The 22,315-nt window shown below is 39.2% G+C and overlaps 1 protein-coding gene across 2 annotated transcripts; it reads left to right on the plus strand.

The window, feature by feature from the left end:
- The first annotated feature begins 51 nt into the window (after positions 1 to 51).
- CFAP57 (cilia and flagella associated protein 57) lies at positions 52 to 22,032 on the plus strand. Of its 2 annotated transcripts, none has more exons than XM_030455378.1 (22): positions 52 to 208; positions 282 to 577; positions 1,985 to 2,268; positions 2,424 to 2,631; positions 3,590 to 3,742; positions 4,767 to 4,906; positions 5,603 to 5,768; positions 6,139 to 6,252; positions 6,594 to 6,806; positions 7,196 to 7,369; positions 8,403 to 8,564; positions 8,772 to 8,927; positions 10,947 to 11,040; positions 11,712 to 11,902; positions 12,911 to 13,084; positions 14,173 to 14,331; positions 14,720 to 14,863; positions 16,041 to 16,157; positions 17,117 to 17,251; positions 17,334 to 17,477; positions 21,253 to 21,379; positions 21,661 to 22,032. In XM_030455378.1, the coding sequence occupies exons 1-22, from the start codon at positions 52 to 54 to the stop codon at positions 21,837 to 21,839; spliced, it is 3,687 nt and encodes a 1,228-aa protein (XP_030311238.1). In that variant the 3' UTR covers positions 21,840 to 22,032. The 2 variants fall into 2 exon arrangements, with proteins under 2 accessions (XP_030311238.1, XP_030311239.1); XM_030455379.1 differs by having other exon boundaries at positions 2,448 to 2,631.
- The last annotated feature ends 283 nt before the right edge of the window (positions 22,033 to 22,315 follow it).

A 22,315-nucleotide genomic window follows, 5' to 3' on the forward strand; every position in this document is an offset into this window, starting at 1 on the left:
CACGGCAACGGAGGCAGCAGCGGCAGCGGCAGCAGCAGCAGCAGTGGCCACATGTCGGCGGTGGTGGCGGAGCCCGTGGCCGTCCTCGGCTGCCGGCCGCGGGTCGCCGGCGGCGTCTGCTTCGTGGAAGACCAGGTCGTGCTACACGCGGCGGGGGCGGGCTGCCTCCAGCTGCACCTCCAGCAGAAATGGCACAAGTTCATCCCAGGTGGCCCCGACCCCGGCTCCGACCCCAGCCCCGGTCGCTGCCCTCCTTGTCCTGACCCCTCTCCTCCCCGCAGGCACCGAGAAGAGCCAGGGCGTGCAGGCGCTGGCGGTCAGCCCTTGCCGGCAGTACCTAGCTGTCTCAGAGACGGTGGCGGAGCAGCCGGTCCTGACCGTCCATGAGCTGTCGTCGGTGCGGCGGCGGAAGACGCTGCCTGCGCGGGAGGCGGTGTCCCTGGCCTTCTCCCCCGACAGCCGGTACCTGGCGGTCGCCACGGCCCCCCCAGAGGGGTTCCTCACCTGCTGGCTCTGGGAGAAGAAGCGGCTGATGGCGGAAGTCCCCGTCGAGGCCCCGGGCAGCGGCGTCTGCCAGGTAACGGCCCCGGCCCCCGCGGGCTCCACCGTGTCAGCCCTGGGCCCATTGCCCTTGCCAGGGTACCGGGATGAACACATCTGCCCCCAAAACGGAGCTCCGTGGCTCACTTTTACCATTTTGATTCACAAATGACTGGTTCTTTGGGAGCCCATTGCAGCTTTTCAAAAAGGTGGACAGCAGGATTAGACTTCAGCTCAACTTGTGCTGGGTGCCAGGTAGCACATAAGTTCAGTCTCCAGGATGTGTGCACCTGTATTTTTTTCTGTGGCCATGTGGCTTCTATCCAGGGCAAGAGAGGGAGGAGAGGGCTCCACACTGTAGATTTTACATCATTTTTGTGCTGTGTGCTGTTGGCCTTCACCAGCAGGAGGACACTGGGGTAAATTAATTTTTCCTTCTACCCATAATAGATATTCTCATGTGTGTCTCTTATGTCACATGAGATTCATTTACATCACATGAGATCTGTGGCATGGGCCTTGAGCAACTAGTGAGTATGCAGTGTGTCCCTGCAGAAACACTGTTGTTTGTGCTCAGTAGGTGTAACAGACTCCTTGGAAGCTCTTGGCATGCTGGTGCATGTTTTCCTTCTTGCAGTCTATTCTATATGCCCAGGAAGAGTAGCTAGGAGGAGGCTGATGGCACTCAAACAATTCCTTCATCCTGCTTTGGATGTTGTTTTTCAGTATCTTTCTTTCAGGGAGGTAAGGGGCTTTCAGTATATGGGTTGGCCACACCCTCTCTGCCATTTTTTCTGGGGTATAATTACAAGATAGATAGAGGGTGGGCTACTGACATTATTTCCTAGCAAGAGAAAAGTGACTATAAAGATAACTGCTATCTAAAATCCTGGTAAACATGAAAAATTAGGTGTAACTACCCCTGCTATCCTTTTTGTTAGGTCTTGAGATGGTTATTCCACTGTTTTCACAAATAAATAACATGTAAAATTGGCAAGATTTGCCTGAAATACAGAAATAGAGTTTATTCCTGTCTTTTAAGAATGAATGGTCCCACTTTTCTGGAAGATTACTACCTGAAAAACTTGCTAATCAGCATTAAAATGTATTTTTGCCTTGCTTTTGTCATTTAGTCAGAGAAAACTTCTTTAGTATTGCCTTATGATTCAGACAGTGTCTTAGATTAATGGAATACATGTATAGAGTTCCCTGTAAAATTGATATACACAGTTTTGTAGGTGGAAAATTGCAACGTGTAGTTATGACAGTTATTTTTTAGACTCTTTTGTATTCCTATATGTTTCTATGAACCATCTTTCCTTGTTTGTTTTCCTGTATCTGGTGTTTTCCTGTATCTGGTACTGAAAGTCTTTAGAATGGGAATAATATTTGTTTGTGAACATAATTGTATTAAAATTTTTTTTCTTTCTCTTTTGTTCCCTAGGTGAGTTTTAGTCCTCATGACAATGCACAGGTTTGTATCACTGGAAATGGCTTTTTTAAACTTTTTAAGTACAGTGAAGAAACTTTGAAGCAGATTAATTTACAAAAGGAAGAGCCACAAAACTACTTGTGCCATGTCTGGCTGTCTGAGGATGAAGTTTTATGTGGCACTGACACAGGCAAACTGACCTTGTTTAAAACTGGACAGCTGCACTGGGAGACAAGTGTAGAGTACAAAAAACCACCCAAGGAACAGGAAGATGCAGACCCAGAAGAATATGAGAGGTAAATCTTTAAGTACTATTGCTAACAGTTTAATGCTTGTGCATGCAGATTTGGTGCAGGCCATTAACTTATTTCCTTCTTGTCCAGTTTATAAATGGATTGTAATATTTTAATTGCTGCTGATAAACATTTTTGCTTCATCTCTTATTCTTAAGTCTTTATTCATTTACTCCTTGCAGTTCTTCTGATGTTTCTTATGTACTGGCCTCTGAAGATAATGGTTTACAAAAGGATTCTTTGCCTAAAATATGTGCAGTTGCAGCTTATTCCAAAGGCTTTGCATGTTCAGCTACCCCAGGAGTTGTTCTTCTGTTTGAGAAGACCAAGGAAAAGGAAGTCTACAAGGAGAGTCAAGAAATATGGGTAGGGAGAAAAAAGGTTTCCAAGCAACTATGGATCTGAGGCCTTTTGCATGGGGGGCGGGGGGGTGTGGGGAGGATGGATTCTGATTCAGTTATTAATAATAATTTTTAGCACATCTCTAAATTACATTGTAAGTATTGGCTGGCTTTCCCAGTGGTGACAAAAGAAAGGGAGTTGCTAGAGGTCACACTAAAAGTCAGTGGCAGATGTCTTTTTGCAAGGTAGATCTGCATGTTTCCACAAGTAAAATGTGCTTTAAGAGTGATAAACTTCAGGAAACCTTTAAGAAACTTGAATTTATGGAGACTTTTGGCGAAAAGAAATAGTCTACATCAATTTGGAAGAACTAGGCTGCTTGTTTTTTTCCAAGACAAAGCTTTTCTCTCCTCTGATATTTATTATAGCTGTTATGAGATTTATGAACTCCTAAGTAATCTAATAAGAATTTAACCATTCTCTAGTGAGCTGTATGCACTGAATTACTGCAGTCACTTGATAACATTTGACTCTGATGATCTGGTCACGTTTTCACACTCTGGCCTAAAAGGTTGGATCTTTCCAATGCACAAGATGCTGTAATAAAACTGTTATCAACCTGCATGATACACTGCAAAGAACTCCTATTCTGAGATCAGAGTTTTCAGGCAGTTTTCATTCTGACATTTGCTAGGTTGTTGTTTTTATCCTCAATATTTTTCTGCTACCATTTCCATTAAGAATACTGCTGAAATGTCCTTTGGTGCTTGTTTTTTTCCTGCTGTAGTGCAATAGATTTAGTTGCATTATCTGGCCTCTAGCCCCTGCCTTGCAGTAGTTATGTACTATATCCTAGTTTTCTTACTAATATTATGTGTATGCTTACTAGAGTAGCATTGCAACTAAAGTCTGTATGTGTATGCACCCCTACCACTAAAACAAGAAGAGCTGGAATATCCTATGGGATATGTTTCTTTTGCAGCTTCCTCGGGACCTGTTCACCAGCGAACGAAAGCAGTCAGGCAGGCAGGACATTGTATGTATCTGCTTCAGCCCCTCTGAGGAAACCATTGTCATTTACACAAATGAAAATCAGCTTTACATGTTTACTATGATCTCCACCAACGTTGTGAAGGTGAGTGCAATCTTACCGCATTCCACAGCCATCATGTCCATCAAGGGGTGTATTGTAACAGTGTTGCTTTCCATGCTGCACTCTCATGAATTCCTTAAAACAGCATCTGAACCCTTTGCCTGCTTCTCTGAGAGCTGTGCTTCAGTAGCCCCTTCCTCAGACATCCGTTCATATGGATACCTGATGTTGTGCAGCAGAAGACACTGTTAAGTCCATTTAAGGGGGCTGTGTTTGTGTCACTGTTGAAGCACATAAGTAAGTCTTTAACATGGAGATTTTTAATGTAACTGTAGTAGTTTATGCTCTGCTGTAATATGCAGAAACTTTAACACAATGAACAGCCAGAACAGCCATGGGAATCTTACTTTCCTCTAAAATAGTAGTTGTTGAAGGCTTAGAAGTGAAACCTCTTTCTGAAAGAAAAAAGTAATGAAAAGCATTCTCTATTCTGAAGGAATATAAATAATAAGAAGAAAAAAAGATAAAGGTATTACCATGAAATAGACTTGCATGGAGTTGAATACCTACCTGTGTGAAACCATACAGAAAGAACTCTACAGGAAAGGGCTTTCTTGTTACAGGTGCCTTTTCTAAAATTCTATTCATGTTTCACTTCCAGCATTTAATAGCTAAACACTAAGTTAACTTGGCATTTGACACTTGATCATATTTAAATATGTGTCTGACCAGAAGCTCTTAACTGAATTCTTGCAGGTCCAGTTTTATTTATCTATCTTGCATTTCTTTGGACATGTACAAGTATGTTCTGCTCTTACTAATGTATTAGAAGTATGGAACCTACATCTTCCCTGCATCACTTCTCTTGATTATTTGTTCTGAAGTTGAAACTGATTCTAACATTTTTATCATTTAATATTGTTATGTTCAGAGTAGTTCAAAGGATTAAATGGTTTTTCAAATGTATTTCATAAGTGTATGCAAACACCTATGACAGATCTCTTACCTGGCCTACGGCCTGCAGTGAAATGTTTGTGATTTTTATTATGGTTTCATTGATTCTCAGGAGAAGGCAGCTTATTTTGCATACCTGAATTTCCCACTGCATTCTGCTTCGATCACTGGTCTGGACATCTGTATTTGGAAACCCATTTTTGCCACTTGTGCCCTGGATAGAACTGTCCGCATCTGGAATTACAAGATGAAGTAAAGAGTTCTTTGTTATTACTTCTTGGTTTTGTGCTTATTGTATTTAGCAGGTAGCAGCAGCAATCACGTATGAATGAGAGTGTTTTTCTGGTAAAATTCTTGTGTGGTGTGGGAGGTCTTACTGACATAATTTGAGGAATGTGAATATGCAGTGCCTTTAAAGCCAGTGCCAAAAGAGTCCAGAGTCTTTTCTATTAAACCATTTGTGTGTCAGACTTATCGTGTGTTACAGGAAAAAAGTTCAGAAATGTTTTAATCAGCTTTGTCTTTTAATCAGCTTTGTCTTAAGACATTGTTGTCTCATCTCCTGCTTCATAGCTATAGTTCTTAAGCAAAATCACTCCAGCTTTTGAGGTTCTATGGAGAGAGAGTGGGAGACAAACAAATCTCAGAAGAGATGCTTGTGTAAGTGTGCAATCAATGGTTCATTTACCTTTTTCATTATATTACAGTAACAAAGTATTTGCTCTTGCACCTTCCACACCTTCTCTGTGAACCAGGAAGTTTAGATTTGCCTTTGCTTTGTGTAACATCTGTGTGATCATTATTTAGCTGAATGACAAGACATTTCCTCCAGGGCAAGGCAGACTCAGAGTGTAGCTGCAGGTGTCCCTGCCAGGCCAGATAATGCCCTGTCAAGCATGCAAAGGGAGTTTGTACTATGCCATACTGCACAATGGTTTTCTCTTTCAGCACTTTGGAGCTGTATAAGGAATACTGGGAGGAAGCATACACAGTATCACTTCATCCCACTGGCCTTTTCTGTTTGGTTGGGTTTTCTGACAAACTACGATTTCTAAGTCTACTGTATGAGGACATGCATGCTTTCAAGGAGATTGCTGTGAGAAACTGTAGAGAGGTAAGGAGGGATGCAAAAATTAATTTGGGGAGTCACAGGGAGAAAAGAGGTGAAGACCATGACAGAAGACAGAAACCTCTTCAATAGATATCTGACTATTAGGATATCTGACTATTAGGATATCTGACTAGGATTCTGACTGTTGGAAATGAGCCTGTAGGCTGCTGCATAACTGTGGAGCTGGGAATCTGCAGAAGGGCTAGTTTGCTCAAACATACTCAAGGACTGAATTTTACAGGGGAAAGTACCAGTTAAAAAGGTAGTAGGATGCTAATTATGTTATGGATATTAGGCAATATCATTGGAATTAATGCATTCATTTTTTTATCAAGTACATCCACAGTAATGAGTTTTTATGTTCTTTTTGTAGTGCTCATTCAGTAACAGAGGCCATCTTTTTGCTGCAGTTAATGGAAATGTGATTCAAATTTATTCTAGCATCACCTTTGAGAACATTAATAACCTGAAAGGACATGGTGGGAAGGTTAGTAATAAAATTATGTACAAAACAACGTATTGATGAACTAGTCTGTAAGATGTATTTTAAAAGGTAAAGTACAATTTTGAATCAGAAATGGGCCCAAAAATTAAAAATAGAAATACAAAAGCTTAATTTATTTGGTTGGAAGTCAACTCATGCATGTTCTGCATACATCTAAAGTCTATCCTTAAATTGAAGGAGTTAGTTGAAAAACATGCAGAGGGTTTTAAGCAAGACTTAGAAGCATGATTCCAGAGGTGTAATAAATTTACAAGGAAAATTACTTCAGGCTTCATGTCTATAACTTGCATCTCAGGCTTCCTGTTGTGTTTTGCTTTTGCCAGATACGTGCAATTAAATGGAGCACAGATGATGCTAGATTTTTCTCCTGTGACACACATGGTGCTGTGTATGAGTGGAACTTGCTGACAGGTGAAAGGCTGTCAGAGTGTTTGCTCAAGTCCTGCATGTACAGCAGCATTGCCCTGTCTTCTGATGCCGAAATCATCTTTGCTGTTGGATCTGACCAAACTCTTAAAGAAATTTCAGGGTCTTCGGTAAGCCAACAAGCACTCTGGGATTTTGATGAGTTCTTGGGGGAGGGTGTTAGTCCTTGGTTTGGTAGTTAGAAATCACTCTGGTTTTAATAGGCCCAATATTTGCTGACACTTTTCTTGTGGTCTTATGTCTTATTGTATGTGGTAACTATTACTTCTTTCAGAAGTTATTAACTCATGGAACTAGTCTTAAAATTTTAAGACTGCATAGATATAAAGCTTAATACTATTTATTGTTCATGGGTTTACTCCTATAGCTGTGTACATTCTTTTAACTGCATTATTTGGTACAGGCAAAGGAATGACAATTGCTTATGCAATAAGCAATCAAATAGTATTGGGAAACTTAATGTAACGTGTGAGTTTTGTTTTGGTGTTTGCTTTTTCAGATCCAGCATGAGGTTCCTGCTTTTGGTGCCATTTACACTGCAGTAGCTGTTTCTCATTCTGGGCATATGGTGTTTGTTGGTACATCTCTGGGGTCAATTCGAGCTATGAAATACCCATTACCTGTGACAAAGGATTTCAATGAGTATCAGGCCCATGCAGGTGCTGTTACAAAGGTAATATGGAGTACTTTCTTTTCCCTCCCATACCAGCTGCACATGTCTTCTTTAGTATTGATTCTCCTTCCTATTTCATAGCATCATCTGTTAAAACTAAGGTTGAGGCTGCAAGAGGAGAATGAATATTACAGCATGCATAGAAGTCCCTTCTCTAGAAATAGCTACCACTGGATAAACTGTTGTTGGCTAAAAATGTTTTGCAGCAGAATATGTAACATTGTATCTCCCTGATGGAGAACTTGGATTTAAGCTTTTTCTGGAAAGAGAAGATAAAGTTATACAGCTTCAAATGTATTAAGTAACTTGCTGCAGTTAAGGATAGGAAAATATTGCAGTACTGGTCTGCTAACTGTGATTCTAAAAGACTAATGAGCAGCACCTGAAAGGTGGGGACATAGGGGGTAGAGTTTCTATCCATGGAACATTTCAGTACACTTTCTCCAGGAAGCAGGATGTTCTGTCTTGTTAGACATAATGTTAGTGTTTTCAGTATCACTGTCAAATACCGCACCTTGAGCTGCACAGCCTAACATGAGACTGTGAACTTTAGTCACTGGAACTCTATTTTTACCTCACTTGTAAACTGTGCCAGCTCCCAGGTACTCTATGCCAGGCCATGCAGTCACAGGAGGCCTGGAGGAGGTGGCAGCAGTTGTTACTAGATGGTTCTTGGTAGGATTATTTGCAGATTCAAAAGAAAACATTTAGTCATCTGTTGCTCAAACAACTTCTCAAAGAAGAAAGCTAGAGACCTTTGCAATTGTCATATAATTGCCTGTCTGTGCTATAATTGTCTAGAAAGTCTTTTTTTTTCCAGGTTTTAAAAAATCTTCCTACAGTTGTGAGAGCAGGAGAACCAGTGTCTTAATGTGTTCCCCTGTTCTTTCCCTTCCCTTGTTGCCTGGACCAGGGTGAAGCAGGAGTAGAGGACATAATCAAAATGGGATCAGGGAGAAAAATTTGGTATAAAATCAATGTGTCTCCATTTTTCCTTATCTCTGCTATTACTTTGTTGTCTCTTTTTTCTAAGATGTTTATAACAAATGATGACCTATTTCTGCTGACTGCCTCAGAGGATGGTTCTATATTTACCTGGAAAATCTTTGAAAAAGAAGGTGGAATACTGAAATGGGACAAGGAATTTAAGTATGCTGAGGAAGTGTTGATCATGAGATCAGACATAGAAGAGAAGGTAGGAGGAGCAACTTGTGAACATGAACCATAGGACTCCTGGTAAACCACTTATGGATTACTTTTGGAATTACTTCTGTCTGCCTGAGCATTCTCTGCAGACTGTATTTCATAAATATGTGCATGTGAAGAAAACATCCTTAACAAGTTGTTGCTAATGGCAAATAACCTCTGTTTTATACATCATTTTTTATCTATGTCTTAACAGAGTCAGACAATACTAGACCTGCAGATTCAAGTGAAAGAGCTACAGACAGAAAGTCATTACCAGCTATATCTTAAGGACATTTACTGTAATGATAAAATCAAGGAATTAGAAGAAAAATTCACTCAGGAAGTAGGCTCCCTTAAAACCAAACACCAGGTATGATTCATATTGCAGAACCAAATACCAAGAAATCTCACTGAAAGTTGAATTCCTGCTTGCATTATATATGTATGAATGTCATAAACCATCTGAAAAATTAAGCATCTCTTTACAACAAAGATATTTGAAATATCATATCTTGATATTTGTAGAGCATGAAGCTACTTTTACGTCAAGTCTCTTGTAAGTACAAGGGGATGCAAGAGTTCTGCTAAGTAGCTTTAGTAGAACTTAGAAGTAACCTTCTTCACATAAAAACAGTCCCAGCAATAAATGCTGCTTGAGACAAAGGATCAGTAGCTATATCACCCTTGAGTAGAAATGGGACCATGCCTTAAAAACTCCATCACATATAATCTTGCAAACAACTATTCTTAATGCCACCTTCTTTGTGCCCTGTCTGCTTAGGCTTTTAAGAATGTCTGCTGAGGTATCTTGTCTTCATATGCTTATTGGTTTCTTTATTATTAGGAAGTAGGGCTTCCCTGAAAAGCAAAAGCCACAGTAATTCCTCTCAGTGTCTTGTTTATATGTGTCTGTTAATTCTACTCTGTCCATCTGTCTGGTGCAGAAGCCAGACTGCTAACCTGCAATTTGCTGTATTTCTATACCCTTTTTAGTTGAAGGCAAGTGATCCAATAGCAATTTCTCTGGCATTAAGATGACAGCTTACATATCACATGATTCAATTCTGTCAAGCTCATGTTCTTTTTTGAGATTTTGGATTAGTATTATCCCATCCTGATGATTTGTTACTGCTTCTTTTGTTGAGTTGTATGAATTCCTTTCAAGCATTTCAGCTTGACTCCACATAAAGAAGGATTACAGTGTGAAAGCCTGCCAGTTCTGTTACCAGTTTTATTATTTTATGGGTTTGTCATTTTCAAAAGCTCCTTTTATACCTTTCTTGTCTTTTGGCTCTATAAATATTCTATCAGGTTTTTAAATACTTTTTTTTAAAATTCATTTTACTGTTTCTTCAAATAGTTCCTCAGGCTCTTTGGCTTTTTCTTGCTGTGGTTTTTGCATTTAAGTAACCTGAGTTTTAACTTTCTATTTTTCCTCATTTTTGTGCAGCTTGACCTTTTACAAGAAAGACATTTCACTTCTTATTGATTCTTCTACCTGTGTTCTGCCTCTTCTGATTTCCTTCTGAAGTTCTTCAGGTGTTTTCATAGATGGTACTTGGCTAAATTATTATAATAATGTCAGCTAAACTGAAATGTGTTTAGGTTTGTTGCTTATGGGCTTGTAAGGAAATGCCTTTGAAGGTGAATAATAGTTTTTTAGGTAGGCAAGTTGTACTTTCTGTCTGATTATCAGTATGTATTAAGATGAAAGTAAGTAACAGACGTAGACAAGCTTGGGGCTAACTTTTCTCATATTTGTGTCCAGCATGCAAATGGAGTTTTTCTGCTTATTATAAGTAGAAAGTGAAAAAAATTGACCTACAGTACAATGCTCAACTATTCTGGGAATTTTCTCAGCCGTTTTCTCCTTCTATTTCTTTCTGCTTTTTTTTAGAAGATCATATAATTTGTAGTGGTAGTTGGGCAGTCAGACCTCTCTTTTGCTTACATATATGTCATCCTATGCAAATGTCAGTGTTTTAGGACCTCAGGGTTGCTTCAAGTGAGACAGAAAGCAGCTTGAACTGTAATATCTGGACAACAATTTGTGGAACTATAAATTCTCTTCAGGCAGGCACATACAAATAAGTGGAGCCTTTTGTAGCTCACAAACTTCTCTTGTTAGTTTATGATAATACAGTACCCTGTATTATATATTATATGAAATCCATTTGCTACTTTCCCTTGGTTTTCCACGTTTTTTTAACTTGTCATAACAAAGTAATCTCTGGGAAAACTTGACCTAATGGCATGTGGCATCTGAATTTTGGTGAGAGACTTCAAACTTAAATTCCGTTGTGTATGTGGTCCCCAACACGGACAAAAGCACAATCAATTTGGACACTGCTTTGCCTAGTTTCAAATTAAATTTTTTTTCTCCCCTCAGGTTTTACAGGCAGAGAAAGAAAAAGAAGATCTACAACACCAGATTCAACTGTCTGAGCTAATGAATAAACAGGCCAGTGAGGTCCAACAGCTAGGTTAGACTATAACAAGTGTTCACAACTAGAATTTGGAGGAAGTGTGTTAGCTTCATAGCAAGTAATGTGACAGGGAGGAATTACTAGAGTGGAAGTACAAGGAAAAATGCACGTGTCATGCAGGTATTGCAGACCAGACATTTCTTTGGACTGCACCACACACATGATCATGATGAGAACATGCACATGGGGACTGTATCTTAAATGTTTGTTTTTTTGAGGTTATTAATTTCTTCATTTACCTTGTAGCTCACTGTGCAAACATAGTGAAGTCATATGGCTCAGCAATGAGGCTAATGTACAATCCACATAATGTAGACCCCAGATTTTAATCAAGATAAAGCAAAAAATACTGGGAATTAGTACCAAAAATTCAAGTCACCCATAAATGAGTCCATTGCCTGCTCATACAGCGTATGAGCAATGGCAGAGTAGGAGGTTTTGGTGTAGGTTTTAGACATGCTCAAGCTGGAACAGAACTACATTCTACAGAACTACATACTACAGAGTCTAAACCCCCTGATGAAGAAAGTGATGAAATGCTTCTAGCATAACTATTCCAAAAGCTGTGAAAAAGACAGTAGAGAATATCACATTGATGGCTCTAGAAAGATAGGCTACTTCTCTCTTTTCTATTAGTTTTAGCTATTCCATATGTTTCCTGTTACCAGAATCTGATACTAATCAGAAACTCTTAATGGAAAATGAGAAATACCAGGAGCTGCAGGTGAAATCCAAGAGGATTCAGGAGGAATATGAGAAACAACTGCACGATTTGGAGCAAAGCAAAAGCAAGGCTGTGAAGGATCTAACAGAACACTATGAGCAAAAACTTAATGAGAAATCTGTCCTACTGGAAGAGGTAGGAAACTTTATTAGCGGATTTAATTATTGACTAAATTTATCTCCAACTGTGATAAAATGTTCCCTAGGAGAGGAGTTGTTGGCTCCCTCCATACAAATCCTAATCTGCCTGTAACCTTGGGGAAATCTGTCTACAGGCAGAATGGTAATGAGGAAAACCTAGCTGAAATACCAACTTTATGGAGCATTATACCTTGAGTAGGTAACCCGCTAAGATTAACACCCTTGAGCATTCTCAGCTTCATGTCTTTTTCTCCTATATCCAAGAATTCCTGCTTAATGTAGGTTAGATTATACTTTTGCTGTAGTTGAAGAAATAAAGATGCAATCACTTTCTTCTAATGAAAAGAGAACATTTCTAAAATGGTGAATTCCCTTCCAGAGTCTCCGAGGTCCCTGCCTGCATAATTCAGGAGGGGACAAAGACAAATATCCTGAGCACTTAAAAAAATCCTTCACATTGAGGTCAAAAACTTGGTTTAACAAAGGACAGCCAGATAACTAATGCTTGTATATCTGAAGTCAACACATTCTATCAGCATTACTGTTTGCAGCCCTTTTTTGCAATAGCAAGTTGGAAAGAATGTGAGGAATGAATGTTAGAAGAGAAGCATAGAGACTGATGCACACCTGAGTGATTATTTGTCCTAATGCATCAGAAACAGCTGTTTTTAAAGATCTCAGTTATTACTCTTGTTTCCATTTGCTGCTGCCAGAATAAGTTTGCTAGTGCTAGTATTTGGGCCAGATTCCTAATTTTGTGATGGAAGCTTTAAGAACATTTTTTTTTTTTTAAAGTTTTTTTTTTTTTTTACATTTGTCTTAACAGTTTTTAAAGTTACTTGAATCCCTTATGAAGATAAGTTATCATAAATGATAATGCTGCAATTGAAGAGCTCACTAAATATAGATTCTCCCAGGAGCAACATAGTTACAAAGAAAGTATTGTCCTCTCTATTCATCTCTTACTGTTGTCTTCTGTAATGTTTGCTTTCCTTAATTGCAGGCAGAGGAGAATATGAGGCAGCAGCTTCACATACATGAAGAAATCAGGAAACAGATTGAAGAAGATGAAGACCAAGAAATCCTGGAAATCAAAATCAAGTATGAGAGACAACTCTTTGAAGAAAAGGAATCAAACCTGCAACTGAAAGGAGAAATAGGAATCATGAATAAAAGGGTATCTCTTATTCTGTGATAGGATCAGATCTTCACATGGAGACCTATAGCCAAGGACTGATTGTGTTTAGAGGAATGTCAGTTTAGTCTGTAAATACGTGGCATTTCATCTGAGCACAGTAGCCCCTGCTTGGATCAATTTTAATGTTTTAGAGTATTTGGGCATCTGAGTGATAATTGTCTTGCTGATATAGTTAAAGGTAGATGGTAGAGGAGGTGTGTTTTTATTCATACACTTTATTTTATCTGACATAGTTTTAAATTATAAATAATAATATCATTCACCCTGTGATGGGAAAGAAATTAACCTTTTCATTTTTCCAAGATCTAATACATTGCATTGTCAGAAAAATACTTCCACTGCTTCATTCAATGCAACAAATATTTTGTGTTTTGTATGCATCATCATTTTTTATTGGTTTTACTCCTAGGATTTTTAAGGAGGCATAAAACCCTTTAGTTTTTTTACTGGCTGGGAGTTACATTTGCCTAACGATGTTAGAGGGGCATTTTTCTCTTCAGTCTCTTCAGTGTCTGTCTGGAAACACAGTTTCTCTTCCTACATACCTTCTGCTGTCCTGGTACTGTCTTCAGTCCCTGTGTCTTTCAAACACCAGTAATTTCTTCATGGGTCCTCACAGTTTGACCAGTGCCATTCCTTGGTTCTGATCTTCTTGGCTTCACAGATCTTAGTACTGAGGTGGAGATTTTGAGGATACTTAATGAACTAGACACCCTTACAGTCTGCTTTTGACATCTTTAGGGATGTATGACAGGTGATCACCTTAAAATAATTTTCCATTACTTGAGTGTTATTTGTAACTGATGCTTGGGTATAGTATCCATACCCTTCCTGCTTCTGGATGCACATTCCTTGGTTCCTTGTAGTACAGTGAGTATTCTGTCAGAACATACAGAAAATGCAAAAGTGGATATTCAATCCCATTTTGAGTTACAGGTGCTCCTTCATCATAGCTTAATTTGTTATCCTTTATCCGACACTGTCTACAATGTCTCTTACAGAGTAGGATGGCTAAGTGCTGCACAGCCTTTGCACACTGTAAGTTTCTTACTTGTTTGCCTCTCCAGTTGAACAGCCAGCAGAAGGAGCTCAAGGAGAGAAACAGGGACCTTGGAGAAATGAAACTGGAACAGCAGAAGCTGCAAGGCATCATTAAGTCACTGGAGAAAAACATCTTGGCACTGAAAACAGAGATTGAAGAGAGAGCCAATACTATCCAAGACAAGGTGAAAAACTGGACAATTGTCTAAAATCAAATTCACACTCCCTTAATTTCATACAGATATTTATTTTAATAGTATTGTGTTGCAAGTGTCACATGACTGGAAACTCATAACAAAGAATTTGTGATTGTTAGTTTGGGATTTTAGTTTTTTCCTGACATTCTAAGCTTTTCTGAGGGAGTTCAAGTTCAGGATGTTGAGTTTCTTGTCCCTGTTCTGAGATGTGCAGATGGCTCTCTGCCCACCCAGTCTGTGTAGATGTGCAACTGAAATCCATTCTTCCACCAGATCTGTGACTGCTGGTTTTATCTCAGCCATATTTGTGCCTCATCTTAGGGATCTGTCTGAAAGTGCTGTGTGTGATTCAGACCTCTGTATCTACTTCTCCCAGGAGAAGAATATATATGACCTAAAAAAGAAAAATCAGGAGCTGGAAAAGTTCAAGTTTGTACTGGATTACAGAATAGAGGAGTTTAAGAAACAAATAGAGTCACGTGAAAATGATATCAAAACAATGAAGGAGCAGATCTCTGAGGTGAGTAGCCCTCTCATTTGTCTTCTGCTGATAAGCCCTTTGTCTGAATACAAAGATGACCCAGCAAGTCCCAGGAAGGACTCCACCCTTGTTTGTTCCTTGACTTCTTTCAAGGGGACATAGCACTGATTCAACATCTTTACAGCTGATAAAAAATATTTGTGCACAATAGCTGCTATTTAATTTTCTATCACATGCTACCAGTGATCAGCACAGTTATTTAAGCTCCTACTTCAGTATTGGTTCCTAAACTCCGGGCAATATCACTTTTGCAGAAAAAAAGATCTTGTCCTTATGTGTTTGCCCTCCATATACCCTGTAGTTTGCAAGACATTGCCATTACTGATCTGGAGAAACAGAGAGTGAACTTCTCTCAGAAAAGTTTCAGATTTATGCAGATAACTCTGCTAATGTGTTAGGTACATGGGCAAATTACTGCTCACCAGATGATCTGTGGAAAATTTCCATGTGTTCATGCTTAGCTTACAGCAGATTCATGAAGGCAACTTTTTAATTGTAGAAGTTAACTGTGGTCTCTCCATAGATGTACCTTTAGCTCAGCCAAATTAGGACTATTGTGACACAGCTAATCAGTGACCAGTTAGTTTTCAGAAGTCTGTTTATTGAGAACAAAATCCTTTTAAATAAAATACACACTAACAATTTGTAAGTACATTAGACCTGCATGATGAGTGCCCTGTTCTCTATTCTGTTCACCATCTTATGGCAATAAATTCTAGCTTGTGCTCTTACTACTTTTTTCATCTGTCTTCTATATAAGTAGTCACAGCTTTTCAATGCATTCATTTCTTTTCAGTATTAGGTTGTTCTATTATTATTAAACTTAATCGTTTTAGTATTGACTGTTAATTTCTTTCTCACCCATTTTTACTAAGATAGAACAGTAAAGCTTCCGTTCAGGTCAAAGAAATAAGGGGGCACCACATCACTTAAATACTTGCAATTAAAAAAGAAGTTGAATATCCACTTTTGTGGTTTTTGTATATTCTGACAGGGGGCAGTGTTGTTCCAAACCTGACTATTTTCGAGTTGTAATTCAACCTGAAGGGGGATCTATTGCTTTAAGTCTGTATTTCCACTATCTTGTTTTGCTGTTATGTGTTGGTTTTTTCATGTTTCCTTTTAGTTCTGATTTCCTGCTCTTGCTTCCTTTCAGATGGAAAGGGAACTGGAACGATTCCACAAGGAGACCACAGAGCTGAAGCTGAACATCACACAACTGCAACAGAAACTAAAGGCAACTCATCGAGAGATGCGCAGAGAGAGGCAGAAGGTATGGTGTACAACCACTATGCAGGTCCCACATATTGAGCTTTGTGAGGACAGAGCACTACAGAAGCATTAATCTGAGAAAAGAGGTACTTCAGGGGTGCTGCATCCAGAGACAGGAGCATCTCTGACCAGTGGGGACAAATGCAGAAAACTTAGAAGGCTGCAACCAGGTTAGAGAGTTGATAATAAAAAAAAAAACCAATTGTTTATGTGCCAGTTTGCTCAGTCAACACATATTCCTATGGGTTTAGCAGAGCAGTGAAGTAAAGGCTTACCTGACTACCCTTTCCTGCCCAAACTTGAAATGTGGGGATATTGGTCTAAACAGGAGCAGCACATAGGCTACCACTTGCATTGACACATAGACATTAGTAGGATGAAATGAAGGCTGGGCTTACTAATGGAGGAGACAAGGAGCCCTTCTGTTTGATAGCAGGTGTGTCAGATGTGAGGAAGGAAAAAGGACTGCAAGTAAAGGTGAAGGATCTTAGGCAGTGCAGGACTGCTGAACCAGGTAAAGGGGCCTGGTAGATACCAAAAAGTTAATCTTGATTTGAAATCATGAAGTTGTGCATGTGTCTAATACAAGTTTTTACCCCTTGCTTTCTCCCATTAACTCTGTGTTGTTTCTAAATAAGAAGGTATGTGGTTTAGGGAAGGACATCAGGGTACAGCATTCATGATAATAAGCCACTCATTTTCAGATGAGACCTCTGGATGCTGGCACTTACAATGCCTAATGCAAATATCTTTGATTAATATTACTGCTGAAACTTATTGCTGCTATTCTATCTGCAGCACTCACATCCTCAGCATTTTTTAATGAAATATTTTTTTTAAATTAAGTGGAAATAAAGTACATAAAAGCTATCACCTGTGCTACTAGACTTTCTAGAAAATTGCACATAATGGAATGCCCTGATGAGCCAAGTAAAGACTGTCCCTACATCATTCTTGCAGAAGCAAAACATGGAAGCTCTCATCACACGATTTAAAACAGATGTTCATAACTGTGTGGGCTTCATTCAGGATTCAAAAAAACTGAAGAATGGGATTTGTGAGCTCTACACTAAGTATGTGCAGCAGTTAGACACGGTGAGTCAGGCCTTTGCCTTCTCCTTGCAAATGAATTTCTCTGGTAGTGTAATTACTGAGGCATCATCCTGTGCCCCCTCAGGTGGAGATGGAAGTTGTAGACACAGATCTGCAGCAGGAATACATGAGACAGCGCGAGTATCTTGAGAGGAATTTGGCAGCTTTAAAAAGGAATCTAGTGAAGGATCAGAAAATCCACCAAGCTGCTTACATGCGCATCATGCAGGTAATAAGCCTTCTCGTTGTGGCATGGGGAGGGAAGAAGGAAACAGCTGTACAGAAGAGACTTGAGTAGCCTGAACTCCTTTCTTAGGACTTTTAAACAATTTTGGTTTACTTCCTCAACAGAAATTCTGACATTTTTCAAGTTGTTCCATTAAAGAATAATATTCATTGAGCTACTAAAGTTCTATAATTTTCTGAATGTAAAAGTTGAAGATCTCTGAAGTCAGAAATTGCAGGTGTTTTGTGGATACTTTGTTTATCTACTTGTGCATGGATACTCTGCTGCCTGGGTATTTTTAAAATAACCAGTGTACTTATTTTTTATTTCAAACAGTATTAATAATTGCTGTCGTAATCAGGTTGCACCTGTTAGAGTTGCCAACCTGTATTTGCTGTGTGGTGGTGTTTAGCAAGCACTTTTTGAGGAAGAAATTAAAAAATAAAAAAAGTTACTTTCTTTGGACACAGTCCCATGTCTACTGGCCTGAATTCAGAGGAACTTTCTGCTTTTCAAACGGACATTCAGAAACCCAGGAGGACTATGCCAAGTCATACCAAGATCTCTTGGTTAGAATCTTTATTTCTTACAGAGCAAAGTAAACGTGACTGCTGGGGCCAAAGATCCAAATTTTTTTGTTCTGGAGTGAGAGGATCTAAAGCCCCAGAGCAAACATCCTGGGAAGACAACTCTTTTACAGTCTCTTCTTACCATGATCTCCTTCTGCTCAGTCAGCATTTCCTTTTCCCCTCACCAGCCCTTTCTTCATTGTTGCTTTATTATTCTTCCTCAGGATCATTAGACCTCAATGCCCTCCTAAGTCTTCTGGTCTTTGCTATTTATTCATAGGGTTCCTACAGGCCCAGGCAGCAATGATATTCCCTGGATCCATTTTATTTTTATTTTTTACTCTTTCTGTGAGTTACCTTTGGAAAAAAAGGAGATGGTCTCAGAAAAATAACCTGAAGAATTTCCTTGCTGGAATTGGGTGACAGATGGTGCTCATAATGATAATACTTGATGTCTTGGATCAGTAAGCATAACATGAAGTGATGATTAAAACTGAATTAATAAAACATCTGGAAGATGAAGATATCAAAGGTTCTAACCAGCCTGGTTTCTTCAAAGAAAAATCAGTTCTCTGAAGTCTAGTAGATTAATGAGACTTTACAGCCAGGAGGAATTATCATGGTCTTCCAGTCCTTCACAGGGAGCTTTTAAGACTAGTTTAGGCAAACTTCTGTCAGGCCTCGCTTTGAAAAAGTAAATGACATCTTGACTGCTTTTTAGCTCTGTATTTCTGTTATCCCACAGCTAAGCTTAAGTTTTCAAAGCTGTGCATTTTTCTTTGAGTGACTATACATAGGTACATTCCACTAATAACTGCTGCAATGATTAGAACTGTCAAGATAATTTTAATTATTCTCACCAATTGGCAGGTTGCTTGTTGTTACACTGTTTTCCCTACAGCCTTCTGTATTTGTAATGGCTTATTTAGTCACTTCTGTACATAAAAACAGATGTACTAAATAATCTTGAAGTAACAGTGCTTGAACTGAAATATGTGTAGGGTGACTTTTTTCTATATGTCCTACCTGCATCTAACAGTCAGCACTATGGGGACTTAGTAGGCTGTAGATTTCATCCAGACATCATATGCAGTTGTACCTGTGGCTCACCCTCTGTACATTTTATCAGTTCCTTTTCTGAAACTGCTGGTACTTTGCCACTGCATCCTGCGACAAGGAGTTTTGCAATGAACACTCATTTTAATCATTTGCACGATCATTTAATTGCAGTGCAAGCTTTCTGTCAGAGTGCAGAGATTGAATGAAAGGCTAATGCCTCTGGACAGCATGCTGGTGCAGAAAAACACTATTAGTGTTAATCAGCAGCCTTTTAGCACCCAGCAAATAAAACCAGACATTTCTACACAGTCCAGACTGCCTTGTACAGGATTCTGTGTATTATGCCATCTGACATACCCAAAGCAAGATCTTCAGTTGATATCAGCATTCATCCACTTGGACTGAACTTATGAAAGTGTTCGTGATTAAAGTATGCCTAACAGAAATGGTGTTGCATAACCCTGACAGAACACCTTCTTGACTGATTCTTGCAAGTCATCCTCCTCATGTTTTGTTTTCAGGATCAAGCTCTGTGCAGTAGAGTAGAGATGTTTTCAGGATCAAATGCGTAGCAATAAAAATTCACTTGTGTTTAAAGACTTGTATTAAACAAGTCAGAGTCAACAAAATGTGGTTTCAGAGTAGGCTGCATAAGCTCACCAACTCATACTGCATTTAAGAGTCCACACAGCCACCGAAAGGACAACTGTTCTTGTCCAACCAGTTCAGACTGTAACACCTTCCACAATCTGCCTCGAGTCAGTGGCTTTGAGCTGAGGGGAAACTGGAACACAATTGTGTACAGTAAGTGTTGTACTTTGGTACCAATCGGTTTTCAGTTCTGTTTCTGCTACATTGACTCTTGTGTGGTGCCAGTACTTTGGAAGTACAATAGGAGGAATGGAATCATGCGCCTTACATAAATCTGTTATGGCAACATAATTACCTTTATCAACCAGATTAAAAAAAAAAAAAAATCGAGAATCGAAGACAGCTTTTTTGAAGGAAAATACCATTAATTGTTTTTCTTATTTTTCTTATACTGGGTTCCCTATTGCTTGGAACTGGCATTATGTGAAGTACCCAAAGCATGCCTTTTGACCATTTATCTTTTTCTAATACTGCCATTTGTGATGAAGTTCCAGGGACTGCAGTGGTGCTGTGTTCCAACACTTTTAAAAAACCACCACAAGTAGCTGAAATCACTGCTGTTCTTGGTTCAGGTATGGTGGTAGCTGGTTAACATTTGCACTAGCTGTTGATGTGGTAAGGTATTTCATTGTCTTTGCAAGAGGCAAACATACAATTCCACCTCTCTTTAATTCAGATAATAAATATTCCATTAATGGTGCTTCTGTTTCTGAATCATGAGCATTTTACCATCCTTCTCTAGTGTTAACCCATAGTGGTTTTGCTGAAATCTTTGAATATGTTGAAACAATGTGCAAAGTACGTTCACTTGTACTTTCACAAGTCCTTCAGCAAGATGCTTTGTGGTAGACTATTAAAAAAAAAATCAGAAGATTAAACCTTTATGGGCTGCAAACTGGCTGAAAAAAGAACAAAAGATGAATCCATGGAAAACTTTTCCTCATAGCAGCATTAGTAGGCATATCAAGTCTCCATAGGCTTTATGTATTTCTTAATAATTTGGAAGGAGTGTTGTAAAGTGATGTCTGTCAGAACTAATGAAGAAGGCTTTGGAGAATTGCAAGGAGATACAGAATATTTAAGTGAACAGACACATGGTGGTGAGTGAAGAACAAAATAACACTCTCTGGAGGGAGAAATGGGAATTCTTCATATTAATTCTGAATTAATTGGATCAGTCAAGGAAGGGACTTGAGCTTCCCTGTGGCAAGGAAGATGATACCTCAGAGTGCAGCTGCAATCAGAAAAGCAAAACAAATATTAGCTTCTTGAGCTAATATGATTTGAATACTGTTGTGTTTTCTGTCAGATCTACTGTGGCCTTATCTGAAATGCTGTGTGCTGTACTGATTGTCCTAGCTCAGAAAAAGTATGCACTGTCTTCTGCTGTGTGATACTGATTCTGTACTGTCCAGTGTCCTTCCCAAGGATGTGAGGATACATATTTCCGTGCTAGATAGTACCCGTGCTTTTCCTGATAGGACATACTGTTTTTACAGGAAAATGTGGGTCTGATTAAGGAAATAAATGTCTTGCGGCAAGAACTGAGGGAGGCCCACATCCAGGTGCATGACCTCCAGTCAACACTGAGATTAACTAAGAAAAAGCAAGCAATTCAAGACACAGGTGAATAATGCTTCTTATATATTTTCCATATTGTTAGTACTCATGCCAGAAGCCCTTTTTGTCCTAGGTGAATTATTCTGTTACTGTCTTCATATTGTTCCAGCTTGTCTGCCTGATGGTACCTTGTATATTAATATGTAGAAGCTGCTAAATACAGCAGAATCTTATTATTTATCTCTACTTCTTGAGCCCTGATAGAAATCTTTCCTTGTTCATACCAAAGAGCTCTGCAAGCTGGACCTTTGTTATTCAGATCTGTCCTATTTGATTTTATCTTCTAGCTCCCTCCAGTGAACTGGTGCCCAGCCCATCTGTCCTGAGGTTGAATGCAGAGAAGGAATATGAGAATATCATAGAAATGCAGCAGCTAGAAATTCAATACCTGCGAGACCAAATCCAGAAGGGACGAGTCCTTGCAGTTCCACCTCTCTTAGATGGAAACCTTCCTAAGATGGATTAGGAAAGCAGCCACAGGAGTCAGCAAGAGTGACCTGGTTCATAGATACCTTATATTATTACACTCTCCTGGCAAGATCTGAAATGCAAAAGCATAGATTAGACTTTTCTGTACTCTTCCCTTAGAAGTATTTATGCAGCACTCACTGCTCTGAACACAAGACACCACCCTTCACTCCCTTCTGCTTTCCTCATGTCTGTCCTTTCCATGAGGTGTAGGAGCCAAGAGAAGAAAAATAAAATTGTGTTAGTGCAAGACTCATGTTTGTGCCTTCATGCTATGGCAGGTACACACCTTTCTACTGAAAAATAAAGTCCTAGGTGAGAAGATCTGATAAAATTCTGTAAGCACCTTCTGCTAGGGTTCTAATTTAGTTTCATTGTGCTGCAAAAACAAACATCAGCCTTTTTTTTTTTTTTTCCCAGTATTGACTTGTCTATGTCCATGCAAAGGACTGCCTGTATTTAAGACAGGTGTCA

Source organism: Calypte anna, chromosome 8, assembly GCF_003957555.1.
Source record: "Calypte anna isolate BGI_N300 chromosome 8, bCalAnn1_v1.p, whole genome shotgun sequence".
Taxonomy (NCBI): domain Eukaryota; kingdom Metazoa; phylum Chordata; class Aves; order Apodiformes; family Trochilidae; genus Calypte; species Calypte anna.